General features: G+C 52.5%; 1 protein-coding gene across 1 annotated transcript in view; it reads right to left on the bottom strand.

Annotated features, from left to right (window-relative positions):
* Positions 1-23,219: 23,219 nt before the first annotated feature.
* PRRC2A (proline rich coiled-coil 2A) overlaps positions 23,220-27,175 on the bottom strand; it is a 43,468-nt gene continuing 39,512 nt past the window's right edge. The window contains exons 18-23 of the mRNA XM_075324790.1: positions 26,218-26,396; positions 25,984-26,079; positions 24,754-24,915; positions 24,442-24,518; positions 24,296-24,359; positions 23,220-23,555 (exon numbers count right to left, since the gene is read on the bottom strand). Of these exons, the coding sequence (XP_075180905.1) occupies positions 23,433-23,555; positions 24,296-24,359; positions 24,442-24,518; positions 24,754-24,915; positions 25,984-26,079; positions 26,218-26,396 (701 nt within the window). The 3' untranslated portion in view covers positions 23,220-23,432. The remainder of the gene's footprint in view (positions 23,556-24,295; positions 24,360-24,441; positions 24,519-24,753; positions 24,916-25,983; positions 26,080-26,217; positions 26,397-27,175) is intronic.

Consider the following 27,175-nt stretch of genomic DNA (forward strand, 5'->3'; position numbering starts at 1 on the left):
CCATCGGTCTTGGACATGTGGCCACCAGGCGTCGCAAAAGCGGGAGAGCCTGCCACCGACCGAGGATGCGGTTCGGGGAGGCCGAAAGTCATGAGGAGGCCGCCTTGGAGGCAGTGCCTCCGGCGGTTTTTTGGGGGCGTGACTTAGACCGCCACGCATAGGAGTTCCTCTGGCCTTTCTCTGGCCTGTTGGACGAAGAGGATTGGGACTTGGCTGAGGGCCGAAAGGACCGAAACCTCGGTTGTATTTTCCGTTGCTGAGGTCTCTTCGGTTTGGACTGGGGTAAGGACGAGTCCTTTCCCTTGGATTCCTTAATAATCTCATCCAATCGTTCGCCAAACAATCGGTCGCCAGAAAACGGCAAACCGGTTAAGAACTTCTTGGAAGCAGAGTCTGCCTTCCATTCGCGTAGCCACATGGCCCTGCGGACTGCCACAGAATTAGCGGATGCTACCGCTGTACGGCTAGCAGAGTCCAGGACGGCGTTCATGGCGTAGGACGAAAAAGCCGACGCCTGAGAAGTCAAGGACGCAACTTGCGGAGCAGAGGTACGTGTGACCGCATTAATCTCAGACAGACAAGCTGAGATAGCTTGGAGTGCCCACACGGCTGCAAAGGCCGGGGCAAAGGACGCGCCCGTGGCCTCATAGATGGATTTCACCAGGAGCTCTATCTGCCTGTCAGTAGCATCCTTGAGCGATGAGCCATCCGCAACCGATACCACAGATCTAGCCGCCAGTCTAGAGACTGGAGGATCCACCTTGGGACATTGAGCCCAACCCTTAACTACGTCAGGGGGGAAGGGGTAACGTGTGTCATTAAGGCGCTTAGTAAAGCGCTTGTCCGGAAATGCTCTGTGCTTCTGGACAGCATCTCTGAAGTTAGAGTGATCGAAAAACGCACTGCGTGTACGTTTGGGAAATCTAAACTGGTGTTTCTCCTGCTGCGAAGCCGACTCCTCTATAGGTGGAGGTGGGGGAGAAAGATCTAGCACCTGGTTGATGGACGATATAAGATCATTTACTAAGGCGTCCCCCTCAGGTGTATCAAGATTGAGGGCAACGTCAGGGTCAGAGCCCTGAGCTGCGACGTCCGCCTCGTCCTCCAGAGAGTCCTCAAGCTGAGACCCCGAGCAGCGTGAGGAAGTCGGGGAAGATTCCCAGCGAGCCCGCTTAGCCGGTCTAGGACTGTGGTCCATGCAGGAGTCCTCCACGTGAGACCTAGGGGCCACCCCGGGAGCACGCTGCGGCGCAGACTGAGAGGGGCCTGGAGGCGATGATCCAACAGTGCCCGGGGCCTGTGTAAGGACCGGTCTGGATTGCAAGGCTTCTAGCAGCTTGGCAGACCATTTGTCCATAGACTGAGCCATGGATTGTGAAAGTGACTCAGAGAGTTTCTCAGCAAAAACTGCAAACTCTGTCCCTGCCGCCTGGACAGGGGAAGCAGGAGGGTCTGCCTGAGCCGAGGGGCCCACTAGTGACCGAGGCTCCGGCTGAGCAAGTGCAACAGGGGTCGAGCATTGCTCACAGTGAGAGTAGGTGGAACCCGCAGGTAACATAGCCCCACAAGAGGTACAGGTTGCAAAAAAACCCTGTGCCTTAACAGCTTTGCTCCTTGTGGACGACATGCTGTTGTCTCCTAGGAGAGAGATCACTGAGGGTATATAGCCAAAGGTAAACAACCCGGCCGACCAGAAAGAAATATATACATATATAGATATATATTCTGGCACCCTAGGGGGACCAGCACCGGGTGACCGGTGTGGCTTACCGACTGCCCAAAGCGGAGTGTGTGTCCACCAGATTCCCTGCCTTAGGTCTCCCAGCCTCCTTCCACACAAAGCATAAAACTGAGGATCCCGTGATCCACGGGAGGGTGTATAGGCAGAGGGGAGGGGTTACACTTTTTCAGTGTAATACTTTGTGTGGCCTCCGGAGGCAGAAGCTATACACCCAATTGTCTGGGTCTCCCAATGGAGCGACAAAGAAAAGGACAGTATGCAGATGCAAAAGTTTGGGCACCCTGCATGGTTAGTACCTAGTAGCGCCCCGTTTGGCGAGTATCACAGCTTGTAAATACTTTTTGAAGCAGCCAAGAGTCTTTCAATACTTGTTTGAGGGATTTTTCTCCATTCCTTCTTGGAGACATCTTCCAGTTCTGTGAGATTCCTGGCTCGTCTTTCATGCACTGCTCTTCCTTGGAGACGTCTTCCAGTTCTGTGAGATTCCTGGCACGTCTTGCATGTTCTGCTCTTCCTTGGAGACGTCTTCCAGTTCTGTGAGATTCCTGGCACGTCTTGCATGCACTGCTCTTCCTTGGAGACGTCTTCCAGTTCTGTGAGATTCCTGGCACGTCTTCCATGCTCTGTTCTTCCTTGGAGACGTCTTCCTGCTCTGTGAGATTCCTGGCTCGTCTTGCATGCTCTGCTCTTCCTTGGAGACGTCTTCCAGTTCTGTGAGATTCCTGGCTCATCTTCCATGCACTGCTCTTCCTTGGAGACGTCTTCCAGTTCTGTGAGATTCCTGGCTCGTCTTCCATGCTCTGCTCTTCCTTGGAGACGTCTTCCATTTCTGTGAGATTCCTGGCTCGTCTTCCATGCTCTGCTCTTCCTTGGAGACGTCTTCCTGCTCTGAGATTCCTGGCTCGTCTTGCATGCTCTGCACTTTTGAGGTCTGGCCACAGATTTCAGTGATGTTCAGATCAGGGCACTGTGAGGCCATTGGAAAACCTTCAGCTTGCGCCTATTGAGGTCATTTAGTGTGGATTTTGACGTGTGTTTAGGATCACTGTCCATTTGTAGAAGACACTCTTTTCACCTGTTTCATCTTCAGCTTTTTTTTTTTTTTTTTTTTTTTTTTACAGATGTTATTTTTGCATTAAGAATTTGTTGAAATGTCATTGAATCCATTCTTCCCTCTACACATGAAATGTTCCCCGTGCCATTGGCTGCAGCACAACTCCAAAGAATGATTGATCCACCCCCATGCTTAATGGTTGGCAAGATATTCTTTTCCTGAAATTCTGTGTCTTTTTTTTCTCCACACATACCTTTTGATCATTGTGGCCAGAGTTCTACATTAACCTCATCAGACTTGTTTAGATGTTCTTTTGCAGAGTTCAGACGCTAAATTTCATGTTGAGGACACAGGAGAGGTTTTCTTCTGATGACTCTTCAATGAAGGCCATATTTGTGCGGGTGTCTCTGAACAATAGAACAATGTATTACATCTCCAGGTCTGCTAAGCCTTCCTGAAGGTCTTTTACAGTCACGCAGGAGCTCTGATTTACCTCGAGCAATCCTTCCAGCAGCTCTCACGGAAATTGGTCTTCCAGACCTTATCTTGACCTCCACTGTTTCTGGTATCTGCCATTTTTTAATTACATGTTGAACTGAGGAAAAGGGAATTTAAACGCTTTGCTATCTTCTTATAGCCTTCTCCTGCTCCACCAGCTTCATTTTTTTCAGAGTGCTAGGCAGCTGCTTAGAAGAACCTATAGCTGCTGTTTTTTTGGCACAAGGTTAGAGGAGGCTGGTCTTTTATAAAGCTTTGAAATTTGCGTCACCAGGCCTTTCCTAATGATGGTGAATGAGCCATAACCCTAGCAGGTTAATTAAGGTCTAAAACCTTGGTCAAAATTATCTGAGCTCACATCTATGGAGGCTCGTTCTGAAAACTAAGCTCCATTAGGATTCAATGGACGTCGTGGGACTTTACACTATTGGATTACATCGGAGCTTCTGGCATTTGGCAAATGAAGGGAATTTTGTTTACTTACCGTAAATTCCTTTTCTTCTAGCTCCTATTGGGAGACCCAGACAATTGGGTGTATAGCTTCTGCCTCCGGAGGCCACACAAAGTATTACACTTTAAAAAGTGTAACCCCTCCCCTCTGCTATACACCCTCCCGTGCATCACGGGCTCATCAGTTTTGGTGCCAAAGCAGGAAGGAGGAAACTTATAAATTGGTCTAAGGTAAATTCAATCCGAAGGATGTTCGGAGAACTGAAACCATGAACCAAAAGAACAATTCAACATGAACAACATGTGTACACAAAAGAACAACCAGCCCGAAGGGAACAGGGGCGGGTGCTGGGTCTCCCAATAGGAGCTAGAAGAAAAGGAATTTACGGTAAGTAAACAAAATTCCCTTCTTCTTTGTCGCTCCATTGGGAGACCCAGACAATTGGGATGTCCAAAAGCAATCCCTGGGTGGGTAAAAGAATACCTCGATAAAAAGAGCCGAAAAACGGCCCCCTCTTACAGGTGGGCAACTGCCGCCTGAAGGAGTCGCCTACCTAGGCTGGCATCTGCCGAATCATCGGCATGCACCTGATAGTGTTTCGTGAGAGTGTGCAGACTCGACCAGGTAGCTGCCTGACACACCTGCTGAGCCGTAGCCCGGTGCCGCAATGCCCAGGACACCGACGGCTCTGGTAGAATGGGCCTTCAGCCCTGCAGGAATCGGAAGCCTAAAAGAACGGTAGGCTTCAAGAATCGGTTCCTTGATCCACCGAGCCAAGGTTGACTTGAAAACCTGAAATCCCTTACTCTGGCCCGCGATAAGGACAAGAGCGCATCAGACCGGCGCAGGGGCGCCGTGCGAGAAATGTAGAGCCGGAGTGCTCTCACCAGATCTAATAAATGCAAATCCTTTTCACATTGGTGAACTGGATGCGGACCCAAAGAGGGTAAGACGATATCCTGATTGAGATGAAACGGGGATACCTTAGGGAGAAAGTCCGGGACCGGACGTAGAACCACCCTATCCTGGTGAAACACCAGGAAGGGGGCTTTGCATGACAGCGCTGCTAGCTGAGACACTCTTCTGAGTGATGTGACTGCCACCAGGAAGGCCACCCTTTGCGAAAGGCGAGATAGAGAGATCCCGCATCGGCTCGAAAAGTGGCTTCTGAAGAGTCGTCAGCACCGTTAAGATCCGAGGGTGTTAATGGACGCTTGTAAGGTGGGACCGGAAAGCGCCGATACTTGTCCCTTGAGAGAGCCGAGAGACAAGCCCTTGTCCATTCCGGATTGAAGGAAAGAAAGAAAAGTGGGCAAGGCAAACGACCAGGGAGTAAAACCCTGATCAGAGCACCAGGATAAGAAGATCCTCCAAGTCCTGTGATAGATCTTGGCGGACGTTGGTTTCCTGGCCTGTCTCATGGTGGCAATGACCTCTGGATATATCCCTGATGACGCTAGGAGCCAGGACTCAATGGCCACACAGTCAGGTTTAGAGCCGCAGAATTCCGAAGGAAATATGGCCCTTGAGGCAGCAAGTCTGGTCGGTCTGGGAGTGCCCACGGTTGACCCACCGTGAGGTGCCACAGATCCGGGTACCACGATCACCTCGGCCAGTCTGGAGCGACGAGGATGGCGCGGTGACAGTCTGACCTGATCTTGCGTAACACTCTGGGCAGTATTGCCAGAGGAGGAAAAACATAAGGCAGTCGAAACTGCGACCAGTCGTGAACTAGCGCGTCTGCCGCCAGAGCTCTGTGATCCTTGGACCGAGCCATGAATGCCGGGACTTTGTTGTTGTGCCGAGACGCAATTAGATCGACGTCCGGCGTTCCCCAGCGGCAACAGATCTCTAGAAACACGTCCGGGTGAAGAGACCATTCCCCTGCGTCCATGCCCTGGCGACTGAGAAAGACTGCTTCCCAGTTTTCTACGCCCGGGATGTGAACTGCGGAGATGGTGGAGGCTGTGGCTTCCGCCCACAGCCGAATCCGCCGAACTGCTCGGAAGGCTTGACGACTGCGCGTGTGCCGCCCTGGTGGTTGATGTACGCAACCGCCGTGGCGTTGTCCGACTGAATTCGGATCTGCCTGCCCTCCAGCCACCGCTGGAACACCTTTAGGGCTAGATCCACTGCTCTTATCTCCAGAACATTGATCTGAAGGGAGGACTCTGTCGGAGTCCAGGTTCCCTGAGCCGAGTGGTGGAGGAAGACCGCTCCCCACCCTGACAGACACGCGTCCGTCGTGACCACAGCCTCAGCTGGGGGCCGGAAGGATTTTTCCTTCGCCCAGGAAGTGGACAGAAGACACCACTGAAGAGAGGTTTTGCTGCAAGGGAAAGAGAGACGTTCTTGTCTAGGGACGTCGACCTCCTGTCCCATTTGCGGTGTCCGATAGAATCGGACGCAGACAAACTGCGCAAGGGAACTGCCTCCCTTGCTGCCACCATCATCCTTAGAAAGTGCATTAGGCGCCTCAAGGGGTGACTGGGCCCGAAGGAGAGATTGCACCCCTGTCTGTAGTGAACGCTGACTATGCAGCGGAAGCTTCACTATCTCTGAGAGAGTATGACACTCCATCCCAAGGCAAGTCAGTGAATGGGTCGTTGTCAGTTTTGACCTTGGAAATTTGATGATCCACCCGAACCCCTGGAGAGTCTCCAGAGCAATGGTCAGGTTGTGTTGACATGCCACCCAGGAGGGTGTCTTGACTAGAAGATCGTTTAGGTAAGTGATTACCGAGTGGCCCTGAGAGTGTAGGACCGCCACCACTGCTGCCATGACCTTGGTGAAGACCCGTGGGGCTGTCGCCAGGCCGAATGGCAGTGCCACGAACTGAAGTGTTCGTCCCCGATGGCGAAACGCAGAAAGCGTTGAAGCTCGGGTGCGATCGGCACATGGAGATAAGCATCCTTGATGTCAATTGATGCTAGGAAGTCTCCTTGTGACATCGAGGCTTCAGAGTGTTCACCGCCTGAAAAAGTGCATCGGCACGCTCGGGGGGCGGAGATGTTTTGAAGAAACGAGTCGGAGGACGAGAGCAGAGCTCTATCCTGTGACCGTGAGACAGAATGTCTCTCACCCATCGGTCTTGGACATGTGGCCACCAGGCGTCGCACAAGCGGGAGAGCCTGCCACCGACCGAGGACGCGGTCTTGGTGAGGCCGAAGTCATGAGGAAGCCGCCTTGTGACTTAGACCGCCATGCAGAAGAGTTCCTCTAGCCCTCCTCTGACCTGTTGGACGTGGAGGAACGGAACTTTGCTGAGGACCGAAATGACCGAAACCTGTGGACTGGGGCAAGGACGAGACCTTTCCCTTGGACTGTATAGGAACTTCATCCAATTGCTCGCCAAACAAACGGTCGCCAGAAAATGGCAAACCGGTTAAGAACTTCTTGGAAGCAGAGCCTGCCTTCCATTCACGTAGCCACATGGCCCTGCAGACTGCCACCGAATTGGTGGATGCTACCGCTGTACGGCTCGCAGAGCCCAGGAACGGCGTTCATGGCGTAGAACGAAAAAACCTACGCCTGAGAAGTGAAGGACACAACCTGCGGGGCAGAGGTATGTGCAACCGCAATAATCTCAGCCAGAGAAGCTGAGATAGCTTGGAGTGCCCTCACGGCTGCGAAGGCTGGAGCAAAAGATGCGACTATGGCTTCATAGATGGATTTCATCATAAGCTTTATTTGCCTGTCAGTGGCATTCGTAAGAGATGGCATCTGTCACTAATACTACGGATCTAGCCGCCAGCCTAGAGACTGGAGGATCCACCCTGTGACACTGAGCCCAACCCTTAACAACGTCAGGGGGGAAAAGGGTAACGTGTGTCAATAAGGCGCTTAGTAAGCGTTTGCCCGGAAAGTTCTGTGCTTCTGGACGGCCCCTCTGGAGTTAGAGTGATCGAAACACGCACTCCTGATGAAGTCGGGGAAGGTTCCCAGCGGGCCCGCTTAGCCTATCAGAGGCCGCGGTCCGTGACGGAGTTCTCACCATGGGATCTGGGTGTTACCCCAGGAGCCCCTTGTTGTACCGACACAGAGGGACCCGGGAGCGATGAACTCACAGCTCCCTGGCCCTGTGTTCTCGGTCTGGACTGCAAGGCTTCCAGTATCTTAGCAGACTCTCTGTCCATAGACTGAGTCCTGGAATGTGAAAGCTACTCAGAGATTTGCTGATTCCAACATGCAAACTCTGTCCCTGTCATCTGTGCAGTGGAAACCGGCGGTACCACCTGGCCGAGGGTCCCACCAGTGCCGGAGGCTGCGGCTGAGTGAGTGCCCTCGGGGCCAAGCATTGTACACAATGAGGGTATGTGGACCCTGCCTGTAATATAGCCGCACAAGAGGTACAGGTTGTAAAATAAGCCAGTGCCTTGGCACCCTTACTCTTTAAGAGCAGACAACAGCATGTCGTCCGCAGAGTAATCAGTGAGGGTATACAGCCACAAGCAAATAATGCTGCCGAACAGTGAGATCATATACCATATAAATAAACATATATATATACACTGCGGCACCAAGGGGGGTCAGCACCTGAAAACTGGTGCCCCACAGTGCTCAGTGAGGGGGAAGGAGGATACCAACGTATGCTCCAGCCCTCCCTGCCGACGTCCAGTCGGCCGTCCCGTCGTTACCCCTGACTGGCAGGCCCGAGAACGGGAGTATATGGTACTAGGCCGCAAGAGCCGGGGACTAAATTTAAAAACGCGGCCGACAAACATGGCGCGGTCGGCGCGGTAGTCCCAGTCTCACAAACCACTCAGCAACCGCTGCGGCATTTGTAACACAGATGCTGCATGCACCGTCCCTCAGGGGACACAGAGTACCTTATGATGCAGGGCTCTGTCCCTGATGATGTCCAGTCTCCTGTCCGTCAGAATCCCCCAGGGGCTGCGGATGGAGCCCGGTCCCAGTGCATGGCGACCGGTTAGGATCCCCCTCTCCCAGATCAGTGTTGAGCAGATTCTGAGATCCTCCACCGGCAGAATTATAACAATGGCTGCCGGCGTTCCGAGGGGAGGAGAGAGCCGTGGGCGGAACCGCAAAAGTGCGGGAACCTGGTGGCCCATAGTGATCAGTGAGGGGGGCGGAGGACAGCGAAGTGTGCTCCAGCCCTCACTGTCGGCATCATACCGACCGTCCCGCCTTTCTCCCTGACTGGCAGGCTCAGGGGCAGGAGTTTTACCCACTAGGCCGCAAAAGCCGGGGACTAAAGTAAAAAACCGCGGCCGACAAACAGGCACGGTCGGCGCGGTAGTCCCCGACAAAAAATCCACACCGCAGTCGCAGCTGCGTCTGAGGCCAAGGTGCTTCATGCACCGTCCCAACGGGGACACAGAGTACCTGTAGATGCAGGGCCATGTCCCTGACGATACTCCGTCTCCTGTCCGGCAGATTCCCCCAGGGGCTGCGGAGGGAGCCCGGTCCCAGTGGCTGGATGACCGGTTAGGATCCCACTTCCCCAGAGCCCCTAAGGGATGGGGAAGGAAAACGGCATGTGGCTCCTGCCTGTGTACCCGCAATGGGTACCTCAACCTTAACAACACCGCCGACTCAGTGGGGTGAGAAGGGAGCATGCCGGGGGCCCTGTTAGGGGCCCTCTTTTCTTCCATCCGATATAATCAGCAGCTGCTGCTGACTAAAATGTGGAGCATTGTGTGCATGTGTGCCTCCTTCAACACAAAGCATAAAACTGATGAGCCCGTGATGCACGGGAGGGTGTATAGCAGAGGGGAGGGGTTACACTTTTTAAAGTGTAATACTTTGTGTGGCCTCCGGAGGCAGAAGCTATACACCCAATTGTCTGGGTCTCCCAATGGAGCGACAAAGAAAAATAATTGTTTCCTAAATGACCAAAAATGAAAAAGATGTATAGTGAGAAAAACCTGCAGATGTGTCTGTATAGAGAGCAGAGGGGAAACTTCTGGTTTCAACTGTATATGTGAGTGTCCTACAAGACGAGATACTTTCATACACTCGAGTACTATGGATATCAAATGGACGACAGTGTTCCAGCAGGACAACAACCTGAAGCACATGGCGAGATTGGGGAAGAAATGGTTCAATAACAATGGAGCAGATTGCCCCAGACCTCAACCCAATCCAACACTTGTAGATTGGGTTGAGGTCTGTATATACTTATTGTATTGATGATGCCCTACAATTTTTTAATTGACCTTTTTTTCTCTCTCGTTCCAATTTTGAAATAAAAATGGTAACTCCGTTGTTTTCCACCAGGTGGCACTATAGGTGGTTTCATGGTGCAGTGCATGGCTACTTTACTATATCTAGACACCACTTCTATTCCTATAGCTGCCGCTTTTCTCAAGTTAATGGCGGTGGACAGGATAAGGGTGGACACACTGTATGTGTATATTAGTACAGTGTCAATATGCCAAAGTACTGCCCTATATATAGTACAAAGCTAACCACTGAGCCACCATGCTGTCCTATATAAAGTGCTAACCACTGAGCCACAGTGTTGTCCTATATATCTCTATATCTCATATAGATATATATATATATATATATATATATATATATATATATATATTATACATGAGATATATAGGACAACACTGTGGCTCAGTGGTTAGCACTGTACTTTATATAGTACAGTATGGTGGCTCAGTGGTTAGTACTAATCTATATATATATATATATATATATATATATATATATATATATATATATATATATATATATATATATATATATATATAGGACAACACTGTGGCTCAGTGGTTAGCACTGTACTATATATAGGACAGCATGGTAGCTCAGTGGTCCGTACTAATTATATATATATTTCTTTGTCGCTCTATTGGGAGACCCAGACAATTGGGTGTATAGGCTATGCCTCCGGAGGCCGCACAAAGTATTACACTAAAAGTGTAAAGCCCCTCCCCTTCAGCCTATACACCCCCCGTGCTCCCACGGGCTCCTCAGTTTTTTGCTTTGTGCGAAGGAGGTCAGACACGCACGCACAGCTCCACAGATTGGTCAGCAGCAGCTGCTGACCATGTCGGATGGAAGAAAAGTGGGCCCATATAGGGCCCCCAGCATGCTCCCTTCTCACCCCACTCGTCGGCGGTGTTGTTAAGGTTGAGGTATCCATTGCGGGTACGGAGGCTGGAGCCCACATGCTGTTTTCCTTCCCCATCCCCCTCAGGGCTCTGGTGGAAGTGGGATCCTATCGGTCTCCAGGCACAGGAGACCGTGCTTCATCCACAACTCCTGTGGAGCCTGCTGGATAGGAGCCGGGTATCGTTCAGGGACATGGCCCTGCTACTTGGAGGTACTCTGTGTCCCCGTGGGGACCGCGCACAGCAACACTCCAGCTTGGCTGGGTGTGCTAGTGCACCGGGGACCGCGGCGCTGACCGGGTTAATATGTGCCATTACACACTCAGCGTTCCTGAGTGTGTTTATGTATAGGGACTGCCGCACTGACCGCCGCTGCCATGGAAACACTGCGGCGCGGCTGGGACTTGGGGCTTTTTGCGGCCTAGTTTCCTTTCCTCCCGCACACAGCCCTGACAGGCAGGGGAAGGGCGGGACGCTGCTCAGAACGAGCAGCACTGAGGGCTGGAGCATGCTTTGCATACTCCACTCCCCTCACTGTGCACAGTGCAGGCACCAGTTCCCGCTCTTTCTGGGTCACGCCCACGGCTCTCTCCTCTCCTCAGGACGCATTCCTGTCAGCTCCTCGGACGCTGCAGAGGGGGACAAAATCTGGGAGACCCAGGCAGGGACTCTGGTGACCGCACAACCGCTTTAAGCGGGTGGTAAGCAGCACTTGTGGTGCTAGCCCCATTGTGCAGTAGTGTAACATTATATGTTTATTTTACACCGTATAGTGCACAGTTGATTTCTGGCTATATACCCTATTGTGTTGCTCAGTGAAGATAATAGCATGGCGCCCACGAAAGGCAGGGGTGCCAAAACACAGGCTTATTATGTTGCCTGCGCCGCATGTACGACCCCGCTACCGGCAGGTTCCACTGACCCTCATTGTAGGCACTGTTCGGCCCCTGTGGCACTTACTCAGCCAGAGCCTCTGCTAGGGGGGGCCCAGGGGGAGCCACCTGCTAACACTGTTCAGGTGACAGGGACGGAGTTTGCAAAACTCTCTGAGACTATGGCTAAGATACTAGAAGCCTTGCAGTCCAGGCCGGTATCTCAGCACAGGGACTCTGTTGATTCTTTGTTCCCTGGCCCACCTCAGCTGGACCAACAATGTCCTCCCGGGGTATCTCATAGATCCCAGGCTGAGGGTTCTGACACAGACCCCAGCCCCAGACCGACTAAGCGAGCTCGCTTAGATTTTCCCTCGACATCATCATATTGTTCAGGGTCTCAGCGAGGGGAATCGCTGGTTGATGACGCGGAAGTAGCTGATCAGGATTCTGATCCTGAGGCCGCTCTCAATCTTGATACTCCGGACGGGGACGCCATAGTGAACGACCTTATTGCGTCCATCAATCGTATGTTGGATATTTCTCCCTCAGCTCCTCCGGCGGAGGAGTCGGCTTCCCAGCAGGAGAAATTCCGTTTCAGGTTCCCCAAGCGGACACCGAGTATGTTTCTGGACCACTCTGACTTCAGAGAGGCAGTCCAGAATCACCATGCTTGTCCAGATAAACGTTTTTCTAAGCGCCTTAAGGATACACGTTATCCCTTTCCCCCTGACGTGGTCAAGGGTTGGACTCAGTGTCCCAAAGTGGATCCTCCAATCTCCAGACTGGCAGCTAGATCCATACTTGCAGTGGAAGATGGGGCTTCACTCAAAGATGCCACTGACAGGCAGATGGAGCTCTGGTTGAAATCCATCTATGAAGCTATCGGCGCTTCTTTTGCCCCAGTATTCGCAGCCGTATGGGCGCTACAAGCTATCTCAGCAGGTCAAGCGCAAATTGACGCAGCCACACGCACGTCCGCGCCACAGGTGGCGTCCATAACCACTCAGACGTCGGCATTTGCGTCTTACGCTATTAATGCTATCCTGGACTCTGCGAGCCGTACGGCGGTTGCAGCCGCCAATTCGGTGGTACTCCGCAGGGCCTTGTGGCTACGGGAATGGAAGGCAGATTTTGTTTCCAAAAAGAGCTTAACCAGTTTGCCAATTTCTGGCGAACGATTGTTTGGCAAGCGTTTGGATGAAATCATCAAACAATCCAAGGGAAAGGATACATCCTTACCCCAGCCCAAACCGAACATACCCCAACAGAGGAAGGGGCAGTCGAGGTTTCGGTCCTTTCGGGGCGCGGGCAGGTCCCAATTCTCCTCGTCCAAAAGGCCTCAGAAAGATCAAAGGAACTCTGATGCATGGCGGTCTAAGTCACGTCCTAAACAGACCACCGGAGGTGCCGCTACCAAAGCGGCTTCCTCATGACTTTCGGCATCCTCACTCCGCATCCTCGGTCGGTGGCAGGCTCTCCCGCTTTTGCGACACCGGGCTGCCACGGGTAAAAGACCGTTGGGTGAGAGACATTCTGTCTCACGGTTACAAGATAGAGTTCACCTCTCGTCCCCCGACTCGATTCTTCAGGTCATCCCCGCCTCCCGAGCGAGCCGAGGCTCTTCTGCAGGCGCTGGGCATTCTGAAGGCAGAAGGAGTGGTGGTCCCTGTTCCTCTTCAGCAACAGGGCCACGGTTTTTACTCCAACTTGTTTGTGGTCCCAAAGAAGGACGGGTCTTTCCGACCTGTCCTGGACCTGAAACTTCTCAACAAACACGTAAAGACCAGGCGGTTCCGGATGGAATCCCTCCGCTCCGTCATCGCCTCAATGTCCCAAGGAGATTTCCTTGCATCGATCGATATCAAAGATGCTTATCTCCACGTACCGATTGCTCCAGAGCACCAGCGCTTCGCCATAGGGAACGAACACCTGCAGTTCGTGGCACTGCCGTTCGGCCTGGCAACAGCCCCACGGGTTTTCACCAAGGTTATGGCTACTGTAGTAGCGGTCCTCCACTCTCAGGGTCACTCGGTGATCCCGTACTTGGACGATCTGTTGATCAAGGCACCCTCTCTAGAGGCATGCCAACACAGCCTCGACGCTACCCTGGAGACTCTCCAGAGTTTCGGGTGGATCATCAATTTTCCAAAGTCAAATCTGACACCGGCCCAATCGCTGACATACCTTGGCATGGAGTTTCATACCCTCTCAGCGATAGTGAAGCTTCCGCTGATCAAGCAGCGGTCACTACAGACAGGGGTACAATCTCTCCTTCAAGGTCGGTCACACACCTTGAGGCGCCTCATGCACTTCCTGGGGAAGATGGTGGCAGCAATGGAGGCAGTTCCTTTCGCGCAGTTTCACCTGCGTCCTCTTCAATGGGACATCCTACGCAAATGGGACAGGAAGCCGACGTCCCTCGACAGGAACGTCTCCCTCTCGCAGACGACCAAAGCTTCCCTTCGGTGGTGGCTTCTTCCCACTTCATTATCGAAAGGGAAATCCTTCCTACCCTCATCCTGGGAGGTGGTCACGACGGACGCGAGTCTGTCAGGGTGGGGAGCGGTTTTTCTCCACCACAGGGCTCAGGGTACGTGGACCCAACAAGAGTCATCGCTTCAGATCAATGTTCTGGAAATACGGGCAGTGTACCTTGCCCTGAAAGCGTTCCAGCAGTGGCTGGAAGGCAAGCAGATCAGAATTCAGTCAGACAATTCCACAGCGGTGGCATACATCAACCACCAAGGCGGCACACGCAGTCGGCAAGCCTTCCAGGAAGTCCGGCGGATTCTGCTGTGGGTGGAAGCCACGGCCTCCACCATCTCCGCAGTTCACATTCCAGGCGTGGAAAACTGGGAAGCAGATTATCTCAGTCGCCAGGGCATGGATGCAGGGGAATGGTCCCTTCACCCGGACGTATTTCAGGAGATCTGTTGCCGCTGGGGGGTGCCGGACGTCGACCTCATGGCGTCCCGGCACAACAACAAGGTACCGGCGTTCATGGCACGGTCTCAAGATCCCAGAGCTCTGGCGGCAGACGCCTTAGTTCAGGATTGGTCGCAGTTTCAGCTCCCTTATGTGTTTCCTCCGCTGGCTCTGTTGCCCAGAGTGTTACGCAAGATCAGGGCCGACTGCCGCCGCGTCATCCTCGTCGCTCCAGACTGGCCGAGGCGGTCGTGGTACCCGGATCTGTGGCATCTCACGGTCGGCCAACCGTGGGCACTACCAGACCGACCAGACTTGCTATCTCAAGGACCGTTTTTCCATCTGAATTCTGCGGCCCTCTACCTGACTGTGTGGCCATTGAGTCCTGGATCCTAGCGTCCTCAGGGTTATCTCAAGACGTCATTGCCACTATGAGACAAGCTAGGAAACCAACGTCCGCCAAGATCTACCACAGGACGTGGAAAATTTTCCTGTCATGGTGCTCTGCTCAGGGTATTTCTCCCTGGCCTTTTGCCTTGCCCACTTTTCTGTCCTTCCTTCAATCTGGACTGGAAAAGGGTTTGTCGCTAGGCTCCCTTAAGGGACAAGTCTCAGCGCTCTCTGTGTTTTTCCAGAAGCGCCTAGCCAGACTTCCACAGGTACGCACGTTCCTGCAGGGGGTTTGTCACATCGTCCCTCCTTACAAGCGGCCGTTAGAACCCTGGGATCTGAACAGGGTGCTGATGGTTCTTCAGAAACCACCATTCGAGCCAATGAGGGATATTTCTCTCTCACGCCTTTCGCAGAAGAAGGGAATTTTGTTACTTACCGTAAATTCCTTTTCTTCTAGCTCTTATTGGGAGACCCAGACGATTGGGTGTATAGCACTGCCTCCGGAGGCCACACAAAGCAATTACACTAAAAAGTGTAAGGCCCCTCCCCTTCTGGCTATACACCCCCAGTGGGATCACTGGCTCACCAGTTTTAGTGCAAAAGCAAGAAGGAGGAAAGCCAATAACTGGTTTAAACAAATTCTCTCCGAGTAACATCGGAGAACTGAAAACCGTTCAACATGAACAACATGTGTACCCGCAAACAAACCAACAATCCCGAAGGACAACAGGGCGGGTGCTGGGTCTCCCAATAAGAGCTAGAAGAAAAGGAATTTACGGTAAGTAACAAAATTCCCTTCTTCTTCGTCGCTCTATTGGGAGACCCAGACGATTGGGACGTCCAAAAGCTGTCCCTGGGTGGGTAAAGAAATACCTCATGTTAGAGCTGCAAGACAGCCCTCCCCTACGGGGAGGCAACTGCCGCCTGCAGGACTCTTCTACCTAGGCTGGCGTCCGCCGAAGCATAGGTATGCACCTGATAATGTTTGGTGAAAGGGTGCAGACTCGACCAGGTAGCTGCCTGGCACACCTGTTGAGCCGTAGCCTGGTGTCGTAATGCCCAGGATGCACCCACGGCTCTGGTAGAATGGGCCTTCAGCCCTGATGGAACTGGAAGCCCAGCAGAACGGTAGGCTTCAAGAATTGGTTCTTTGATCCATCGAGCCAGGGTGGCTTTAGAAGCCTGCGACCCTTTGCGCTTACCAGCGACAAGGACAAAGAGTGCATCCGAACGGCGCAAGGGCGCCGTGCGGGAAATGTAGATTCTGAGTGCTCTCACCAGATCTAACAAATGTAAATCCTTCTCATACCGATGAACTGCATGAGGACAAAACGAAGGCAAAGAGATATCCTGATTAAGATGAAAAGAGGATACCACCTTCGGGAGAAACTCCTGAATAGGACGCAGCACAACCTTGTCCTGGTGGAAGACCAGGAAGGGAGCCTTGGATGATAGTGCTGCCAGCTCAGACACTCTCCGAAGAGATGTGATCGCTACCAGAAAAGCCACTTTCTGTGATAGCCTAGAAAGTGAAACCTCCTTCAGAGGCTCGAAGGGCGGCTTCTGGAGGGCAACTAGTACCCTGTTCAGATCCCATGGATCTAACGGCCGCTTGTACGGGGGTACGATATGGCAAACCCCCTGTAGGAACGTGCGCACCTTAGGAAGGCGTGCCAAACGCTTCTGAAAAAAGACGGATAGCGCCGAGACCTGACCTTTAAGGGAGCCGAGCGACAAACCTTTTTCTAACCAAGATTGCAGGAAAGAAAGAAAGGTAGGCAATGCAAATGGCCAGGGAGACACTCCCTGAGCAGAGCACCAGGATAAAAATATCCTCCACGTTCTGTGGTAGATCTTAGCGGACGTGGGCTTCCTAGCCTGTCTCATGGTGGCAACGACACCTTGGGACAATCCTGAAGACGTTAGGATCCAGGACTCAATGGCCACACAGTCAGGTTCAGGGCCGCAGAATTCCGATGGAAAAACGGCCCTTGGGACAGTAAGTCTGGTCGGTGTGGGAGTGCCCACGGTTGGCCGACCGTGAGCTGCCACAGATCCGGATACCACGCCCTCCTCGGCCAGTCTGGGGCGACAAGTATGACGCGGCTGCAATCGGATCTGATCTTGCGTAGCACTCTGGGCAAGAGTGCCAGAGGTGGAAACACATAAGGGAGCCGGAACTGCGACCAATCTTGCACTAGGGCGTCTGCCGCCAGCGCTCTTTGATCGCGAGACCGTGCCATGAAGGTTGGGACCTTGTTGTTGTGCCGTGACGCCATTAGGTCGACGTCCGGCACCCCCCAGCGGCGACAGATTTCCTGAAACACGTCTGGGTGAAGGGACCATTCCCCTGCGTCCATGCCCTGGCGACTGAGGAAGTCTGCTTCCCAGTTTTCTACGCCGGGGATGTGAACCGCGGATATGGTGGAGGCCGTGGCTTCCACCCACATCAGAATCCGTCGGACTTCCTGGAAGGCTTGCCGACTGCGTGTCCCCCCTTGGTGGTTGATGTATGCCACCGCTGTGGAGTTGTCCGACTGAATTCGGATCTGCCTTCCTTCCAGCCACTGCTGGAAGGCTAGTAGGGCAAGATACACTGCTCTGATTTCCAGAACATTGATCTGAAGGGTGGACTCCTGCTGAGACCACGTACCCTGAGCCCTGTGGTGGAGAAAGACTGCTCCCCACCCTGACAGACTCGCATCTGTCGTGACCACCGCCCAAGACGGTGGCAGGAAGGATCTTCCCTGTGATAATGAGGTGGGAAGAAGCCACCACTGCAGAGAGTCTTTGGCCGTCTGGGAAAGGGAGATTTTCCTGTCCAGGGATGTTGACTTCCCGTCCCATTGGCGGAGAATGTCCCATTGAAGTGGACGCAGATGAAACTGCGCAAACGGAACCGCCTCTATTGCCGCCACCATCTTCCCGAGGAAGTGCATGAGGCGTCTTAAGGAGTGCGGCTGACTTTGAAGGAGAGCCTGCACCCCAGTCTGTAGAGACCGCTGCTTGTCCAGCGGAAGCTTCACTATCGCTGATAGAGTATGAAACTCCATGCCAAGATACGTTAGTGATTGGGTCGGTGACAGATTTGACTTTGGGAAGTTGATGATCCACCCGAACGCCTGGAGAGTCTCCAGTGCAACATTCAGGCTGAGTTGGCATGCCTCTTGAGAGGGTGCCTTGACCAGTAGATCGTCCAAGTAAGGGATCACAGAGTGTCCGTGAGAGTGCAAGACTGCTACCACTGCCGCCATGATCTTGGTGAACACCCGAGGGGCTGTCGCCAGACCAAATGGCAGAGCTACGAACTGAAGATGGTCGTCTCCTATCACGAAGCGTAGAAAGCATTGGTGCTCTGTAGCAATCGGCACGTGGAGATAAGCATCTTTGATGTCTATTGATGCTAGGAAATCTCCTTGAGACATTGAGGCAATGACTGAGCGGAGGGATTCCATCCGGAACCGCCTGGCGTTCACATGCTTGTTGAGCAGTTTTAGGTCCAGAACAGGACGGAAGGAGCCGTCCTTTTTTGGAACCACAAAGAGATTGGAGTAAAAACCTCGCCCCCGTTCGTGAGGGGGGACAGGGATCACGACTCCTTCTGCTCTTAGAGAGTCCACCGCCTGCAGCAGGGCATCTGCTCGGTTGGGGTGTGGGGAGGTTCTGAAGAACCGAAGTGGAGGCCGAGAACTGAACTCGATTCTGTACCCGCGAGACAGAATGTCTGTTACCCACCGGTCTTTGACCTGTGACAGCCAAATGTCGCAAAAGCGGGAGAGCCTGCCACCGACCGAGGATGCGGAGGGAGGAGGCCGAAAGTCATGAGGTAGCCGCTTTGGAAGCGGTTCCTCCATTTGTTTTCCTGGGGCGTGAGTGAGCCCGCCAGGAATCTGAGCTCCCTTGTTCTTTCTGAGTCCTTTTGGACGAGGAGAATTGGGCCTTGCCCGAGCCTCGAAAGGACCGAAACCTCGACTGCCACTTTTTCTGTTGAGGTTTACTTGCTCTGGGCTGTGGTAAGGAAGAGTCCTTACCCTTGGACTGTTTTATGATTTCAGCCAATGGCTCACCAAACAGTCTGTCTCTAGATAATGGCAAGCTGGTTAAGCATTTTTTGGAACCAGCATCTGCTTTCCAGTCCTTTAACCACAAGGCTCTGCGCAAAACCACAGAATTGGCGGACGCCATAGCGGTACGGCTCGTAGATTCTAGGACAGCATTGATAGCATAGGTCGCAAACGCAGACATTTGCGAAGTTAGGGACGCCACTTGCGGCACTGCTGGATGTATGAAAGCATCCACCTGTGCTAAACCAGCTGAAATAGCTTGGAGTGCCCACACGGCCGCGAATGCTGGAGCAAACGACGCGCCGATAGATTCATAGACAGATTTCAACCAAAGGTCCATCTGTCTGTCGTTGGCATCTTTAAGTGAAGCGCCATCCTCTACTGCGACTATGGATCTAGCCGCAAGCTTGGAAATTGGGGGATCCACCTTTGGACACTGGGTCCAGCGTTTGGCCACCTCAGAGGGAAAAGGATAACGGGTATCCTTAGAACGTTTAGAGAAACGCTTGTCTGGATGAGCGTCATGTTTCTGGATCGATTCTCTGAAGTCAGAGTGGTCCAAAAAAAGCACTTAATTTACGCTTGGGATATAGGAAATGGAACTTCTCCTGCTGTGCAGCTGCCTCCTCTGCAGAAGGGGCTGGGGGAGAAATATCCAACAGCCTATTAATTGCCGATATAAGGTCATTAACCATGGCGTCACCATCAGGGGCATCCAGATTGAGAGGGGCCTCAGGATTAGAATCCTGGTCACCGTCCTCAGTCTCATCACAGAGAGACTCTTGTCGCTGAGACCCTGAACAGTGTGAAGACGTGGAGGGTCTTTCCCAGCGAGCTCGCTTAGGCTGCCTGGGACTGTCATCTGAGTCAGAGACTTCAGCCTGTGATGCTTGAGATCCCCTTGAAGTACGGATTAGTTCCAACTGAGGGGGACCGGCGAGCATAGACACAGCAGTGTCCATGGTCTGAGTAACTGGCCTGGACTGCAAGGTCTCCAGTATTTTTAACATAGTCACAGACATTTTGTCAGCAAAAACTGCAAAGTCTGTCCCCGTCACCGGGGCAGGGTTCACAGGCGTCTCTGCCTGGGCTACCACCACATTAGGCTCTGGCTGACGGAGTGCCACTGGGACTGAACATTGCATACAATGTGAGTCTTTGGAGCCTGCCGGTAGATCAGCCCCACATGCTGTACAAACAGTGTACACAGCCTGTGCCTTGGCACCCTTGCGTTTTGCGGATGACATGTTGCTGCCTCCTCAGAGCAGTACAGGGTGTTCAGCCAAGAAGCGACCTTACAGTGCACTATATAAATATATATATATATATATATATGGTACCAAGAAAAAAGTACACTAATATAACACTGAGGCACTAGAGGGGCCAGCACTACTGTGCTGCTTACCACCCGCTTAGGAGCGGTGTGTGGACACCAGAAATCCCTCTAGTCTGGGTCTCCCAGAGCCTGCTGCCTTTCCCCAGCCAGCCGCATGTGTAATGGCTGCCGGCGTCCTTGTGGAGAGGGGGGGCGGGCCCTGGGCGTACACCGACGAAGAGCGGGAAGTCTGCTTCCCCCTGTGCCTAGTGAGAGGGCTGGAGCATGTAAATAAAGCTCCAGCCCTCGGCGCTGTTAATTGAGCAGCGTCTCTCCCCTACCCTGATTGACAGGGTGGGGGCGGGAACGAAGCGGCACTAGGCCGCAGAAGCCGGGGGCTAAAGTTAGAAGCGCCGCCGCCGTAAAAGCGCGGTCGGCGCCAAGTCCCCGGCGCACTACAAGTCGCAGCTGCGTCGCCGCTCCAGGAGCGGTCGGCGCAGTAGTTCCCAACATGAAACGTCACTCAGCAAAGCTGCAGTGACCTAACCCCAGCGCACAGCGCTACTGTCCCCGGCGCACTATAACGCTCAGCAAGCCTGAGAGTGTCCGTGCCTGCCGGGGACACAGAGTACCTGAAAGTTGCAGGGCCTTGTCCCTGAACGGCACTCCCGCTCCAAATCCAGCAGGTTCTATGGGTCTGTGGATGGAGCCCGGCCCCAGGGCTTGGGGGCCGGCAAGATCCCACTTCCACAGAGCCCTCCAGGGGATGTGGAAGGAAAACAGCATGTGGGCTCCAGCCTCTGTACCAGCAATAGGTACCTCAACCTTACAAGCACCAACCGCGGGTGAGAAGGGAGCATGCTGGGGGCCCCACATGGGCCCTCTTTTCTTCCATCCGATATAGCCAGCAGCTACTGCTGACTACAAACAGTGGAGCTATGCGTGGATGTCTGACCTCCTTCGCACAAAGCAGAAAACTGGTGAGCCAGTGATCCCACTGGGGGTGTATAGCCAGAAGGGGAGGGGCCTTACACTTTTTAGTGTAATTGCTTTGTGTGGCCTCCGGAGGCAGTGCTATACACCCAATCGTCTGGGTCTCCCAATAGAGCGACGAAGAAAGTGGTTTTTCTAGTAGCAGTCACTTCACTTCGCAGAGTGTCTGAGCTAGCAGCGCTGTCATGCAAAGCTCCCTTCCTGGTGTTTCACCAGGACAAGGTGGTTCTGCGTCCGGTTCCGGAGTTTCTCCCTAAGGTGGTATCCCCCTTTCATCTCAATCAGGATATCTCCTTACCTTCTTTTTATCCTCATCCAGTTCACCAATGTGAAAAGGATTTGCACTTGTTAGATCTGGTGAGAGCACTCAGACTCTACATTTCTCGTACGGCGCCACTGCGCCGCTCGGATGCACGCTTTGTCCTTGTCGCTGGCCAGCGTAAAGGGTCACAGGCTTCCAAATCAACCCTGGCTCGGTGGATCAAGGAGCCAATTATCGAAGCTTACCGTTCGGCTGGGCTTCCGGTTCCCTCAGGGCTGAAGGCCCATTCTACCAGAGCCGTGGGCGCATCCTGGGCTTTGAGGCACCAGGCTACGGCTCAGCAGGTGTGTCAGGCGGCTACCTGGTCGAGCCTGCACACTTTCACGAAGCACTATCAGGTGCATACCTATGCTTCGGCGGATGCCAGCCTAGGTAGACGAGTCCTTCAGGCGGCGGTTGCCCACCTGTAGGAAGAGGCCGTTTTACGGCTCTATTATGAGGTATTATTTACCCACCCAGGGACTGCTTTTGGACGTCCCAATTGTCTGGGTCTCCCAATGGAGCGACAAAGAAGAAGGGAATTTTGTTTACTTACCGTAAATTCCTTTTCTTCTAGCTCTAATTGGGAGACCCAGCACCCGCCCCTGTTTTTTTGTGTACACATGTTGTTCATGTTGAATGGTTTCAGTTCTCCGATATTCCTTCGGATTGAAGTTACTTTAAACCAGTTTATAATTCTTTTTTCCTCCTTCTTGCTTTTGCACCAAAACTGAGGAGCCCGTGGGAGCACGGGAGGGTGTATAGGCAGAAGGGGAGGGGCTTAACACTTTTTAGTGTAATACTTTGTGTGGCCTCCGGAGGCATAGCCTATACACCCAATTGTCTGGGTCTCCCAATTAGAGCTAGAAGAAAAGGAATTTACGGTAAGTAAACAAAATTCCCTTCATATATATATATATATATATATATATATATATATATATATATACATATATATACATATATATATATACATATATATATATATATATATATATATATATATATATATATATTTATTATAAATATTTATTAGTACTAACCACTGAGCCACCATACTGTACTATATATAGTACAGTGCTAACCACTGAGCTGTCATAGTTACAGTTAGTGGACAAGCCCTCTAATAAATGATCCAAGGGTCAGTTTAGGTATAAGGTGCAGTACGAGACCCCGACACTCTTACATATACATTTTTGTATCCATGTACACAGTATGCAGATGTCAGAGCCCGGGACACATTACAGGTCACCATGTGCAGTGTGAGGACAGGAGAGCAGCGGTCTATCCCATGGATTTGCAGGAGGCTTAGTCCTCGCCCTCATACTCTGTGATTAAAAAGCAGGAGATAATCTGCAGGATTCTCATTTTTGCACGGGTATAAATCTACAAGGAACATTGTCCGCGCAGGTAAAGCCCCGTGTCCACGCGTGAAGTCGAATTTCCAGAGGACTTTGGTGCCGTGTGTCGCCTCCCTACAAAACCCATCCCAACCCTGCAAAGAGGAAGCCGGCCCCAATCTGGGAGAAAATACTCTTTTATTTTTCAGAAAAAGGGCAAAACGAAGCAAGTTGTTGGAGATGTTCAGGATGGAAAAAAACAAAAAGAGGGACATAATTTTTTGTAACAGACGAGGAATAATTGAATATAGGAATCCTTAATTCCCCCTGATAATCTGGGGAGGGGCGGTGGGCTGGAGATTTCATGTACTGGGCTGGTCATAAATAGGACGGGTCAGGGGTTTCGGGAGGCGGCGCTCCCCTCGTAGGAACCTCTTGTGTTCTGAGGATCAACATCTCGAGGCTGTGCTCGGTCCCAGGATCTTGGAGTCCAGCGAGAAGGGTCCGGATGAACCCCCTGAGAAGAGACAACAACAGCTCAGAAGCGGGACACTGCTTCAGGACATTCCCTCTCATTCAACCTCAAGAAACCAAAAATTCAGGATGAGTGCGCGGGCCCCGCCTCCTCAGTGACGAGCGCGCGGGCCCCGCCTCCTCAGTGACGAGCGCGCGGGCCCCGCCTCCTCAGTGACGAGAGCGCGGGCCCCGCCTCCTCAGTGACGAGCGCGCGGGCCCCGCCTAGTCAGTGACGAGAGCCCGGGCCCCGCCTAGTCAGTGACGAGAGCCCGGGCCCCGCCTAGTCAGTGACGAGAGCCCGGGCCCCGCCTAGTCAGTGACGAGAGCCCGGGCCCCGCCTAGTCAGTGACGAGAACCCGGGCCCCGCCTAGTCAGTGACGAGAGCGCGGGCCCCGCCTCCTCTGTGACGAGAGCGCGGGCCCCGCCTCCTCTGTGACGAGAGCGCGAGCCCCGCCTCCTCTGTGACGAGAGCGCGAGCCCCGCCTCCTCTGTGACGAGAGCGCGAGCCCCGCCTCCTCTGTGACGAGAGCGCGGGCCCCGCCTCCTCTGTGACGAGAGCGCGGGCCCCGCCTCCTCTGTGATGAGAGCGCGGGCCCCGCCTCCTCTGTGACGAGAGCGCGGGCCCCGCCTCCTCTGTGACGAGAGCGCGGGCCCCGCTTCCTCTGTGACGAGAGCGCGGGCCCCGCCTCGTCTGTGAAGGGAGCGCAGCATTAATGCCTCATCAGACCCCCGGTGTCCTACCTGCTGATAAACCTCGAAGCGCTGGGTCCTGGCAGCTCCGTAACTTGATTGAGGAGGTTTTGCCCTGGACACAAGAACACTATAAGCCGCGGTGTAACAAGGACCCCCCGGTCTTTCCTTCCTCCCTCGGCTCTCCGCACACTCACCTTCCTCCTGGCACGGACGCTCCGGCTCCGATTCTCCTCGGGTCGTCGTGCTTTGTGTCAGCTGAATGCGTCGCATACTGAAAACACACAAACCAGGGGCGTCTTAATCTTTGGTGACCACCGCCCCCCACCTTAAAGTATGATGAGGACTTAAGGTCAGCTGCTATAAGCAATGGCGATCTGAGCCGAGGAAGCCGCCAAGGGCCGCACACACTGTCTGCAGGGGCGATATAGGGTCACACAAACTTCTGGAGAACCCGCTCCGGCTCCTAAATAAGGGGGTCCGTCAACCTTTATTCTAGGTGTACTTGCCTCATTTCTGACATTGTGCGAAAGTGTTCGGCCCGCGGCAGAGAGCTGGTGCAGGGGCTGCAGCGCTTGTCCGATTGGGACGAGTGGGGGCTGCGGCGCTGCGGACGACAAGGATCCAAATCCCATCACTGGGAGCTGAGTGTCCACCATCGAAAGAAGAACCTGGCGAGGGGGGGAAGAAGGGGCAGGTATTAAAGGGGGTGTCCATCAACACAGCAGTGGAAAATAAAGCAACTTTCTTGGGTAAATCCGCCTGACCATATTTTGTGTCTGCAGCTCCGCTATAGACCTATGTGTCGCCATAGTTACAGACTACACAAACCGGAAACACAGACTGCTGTATACACATCACACAAGAAACACTGAGACTGCTGTATACACATCAGACAGGTAACACTGAGACTGCTGTATACACATCACACAGGTAACACAGACTGCTGTATACACATCACACAGGTAACACTGAGACTGCTGTATATAAATCACAAGAAACACAGAGAATGCTGTGTATACATCACACAGGAAACACAGAGAATGCTGTATATACATCACACAGGTAACACTGAGACTGCTGTATACACATCACACAGGTAACACTGAGACTGCTGTATACACATCACACAGGTAACACAGACTGCTGTATACACATCACACAGGTAACACTGAGACTGCTGTATACACATCACACAGGTAACACTGAGACTGCTGTATACACATCACACAAGAAACACAGAGAATGCTGTGTATACATCACACAGGAAACACAGACTGTTGTATACACATCACACAAAAAATACCGAGAATGCTGTGTATACATCACACAGGAAACACAGACTGTTGTATACACATCACACAAAAAATACCGAGACTGCTGTATACACATCACACAGGAAAACACAGAGAATGCTGTGTATACATCACACAGGAAACACAGACTGCTGTATACACATCACACAGGAAACACAGACTGCTGTATATACATCACACAGGAAACACTGAGACTGCTGTGTATATATATCATACAGCAGACATAAGTAGTCGGAGATCCTGCAATCACATACTTCTTTCCATCCGTCCTCTACTTCTTGAATTAATAGTAGGGTATAGATAAAAGAGCGCAAAGGCTTAGACCGAGCTGCAGACGCAAAACGGTCAGACGCTTATACAAATACAAGAGCGTGCACGGTGCCGGACAGCGCCCAGAAATGATGTGGGAGCCCCTGCACTCACCTGCTGGGTGGGCGCTGTAGTGAGGTATCCGCTCTGTCCGGCGTGATGTAGAGGAGCAGAGTAGTAATCGGATGCAGATGCCAAATCCTGTCTTACCTAAAAGCAATAGATCATATTAAATAGAATGTCCGTGAATACTAAAAACAACGCCCCTCGTGTCCACAGGCGGTGTCTGGTACTGCAGCTCAAGCCCTATTGACTTCAATATAATGGAGCTATAATACCAGACATAACCCGCAGGCGGGTCTGGTGCTGGAAGAAGTCGGCCATGTTTTTGTACCTCTGGACAATCCCGCAGCACGAGTATCTGTGTTTAGTCTGTGACCCCTTCATTACATAATGTTCATTCACATGAGTCTGACTGTTGCCAACTGGCCGCGCCACGTCACACACCGGGAGCTGCTCCGAATATTCTCACACCCAGATCAGTAACATAAAATACTCCAACACCGCTGTATACACATCACACAGGAAACACCGAGACTGCTGTATACACATCACACAGGAAACACAGAGACTGCTGTGTATACATCACACAGGAAACACCGAGACTGCTGTATACACATCACACAGGAAACACTGAGACTGCTGTATATACATCACACAGGAAACACCGAGACTGCTGTATATACACCACACAGGAAACACAGAGACTGCTGTGTATACATCACACAGGAAACACCGAGACTGCTGTATACACATCACACAGGAAACACTGAGACTGCTGTATATACATCACACAGGAAACACCGAGACTGCTGTATATACACCACACAGGAAAGACAGACTGCTACATATACACACAGGAAACACAGACTGCTGTATATACATCACACAGGAAAGACTGAGACTGCTACATATACACACAGGAAACAGACTGCTGTATAAATATCACACAGGAAAGACTGAGACTGCTGTATATACATCACACAGGAAACACCGAGACTGCTGTATACACATCACACAGGAAACACTGAGACTGCTGTATATACATCACACAGGAAAGACTGAGACTGCTGTATATACATCACACAGGAAACACTGAGACTGCTGTATATACATCACACAGGAAACACTGAGACTGCTGTATATACATCACACAGGAAACACCGAGACTGCTGTATATACATCACACAGGAAAGACTGAGACTGCTACATATACACACAGGAAAGACTGAGACTGCTACATATA

This window comes from Anomaloglossus baeobatrachus, chromosome 9 (genome assembly GCF_048569485.1).
Source record: "Anomaloglossus baeobatrachus isolate aAnoBae1 chromosome 9, aAnoBae1.hap1, whole genome shotgun sequence".
Classification (NCBI taxonomy): Eukaryota; Metazoa; Chordata; class Amphibia; order Anura; family Aromobatidae; genus Anomaloglossus; species Anomaloglossus baeobatrachus.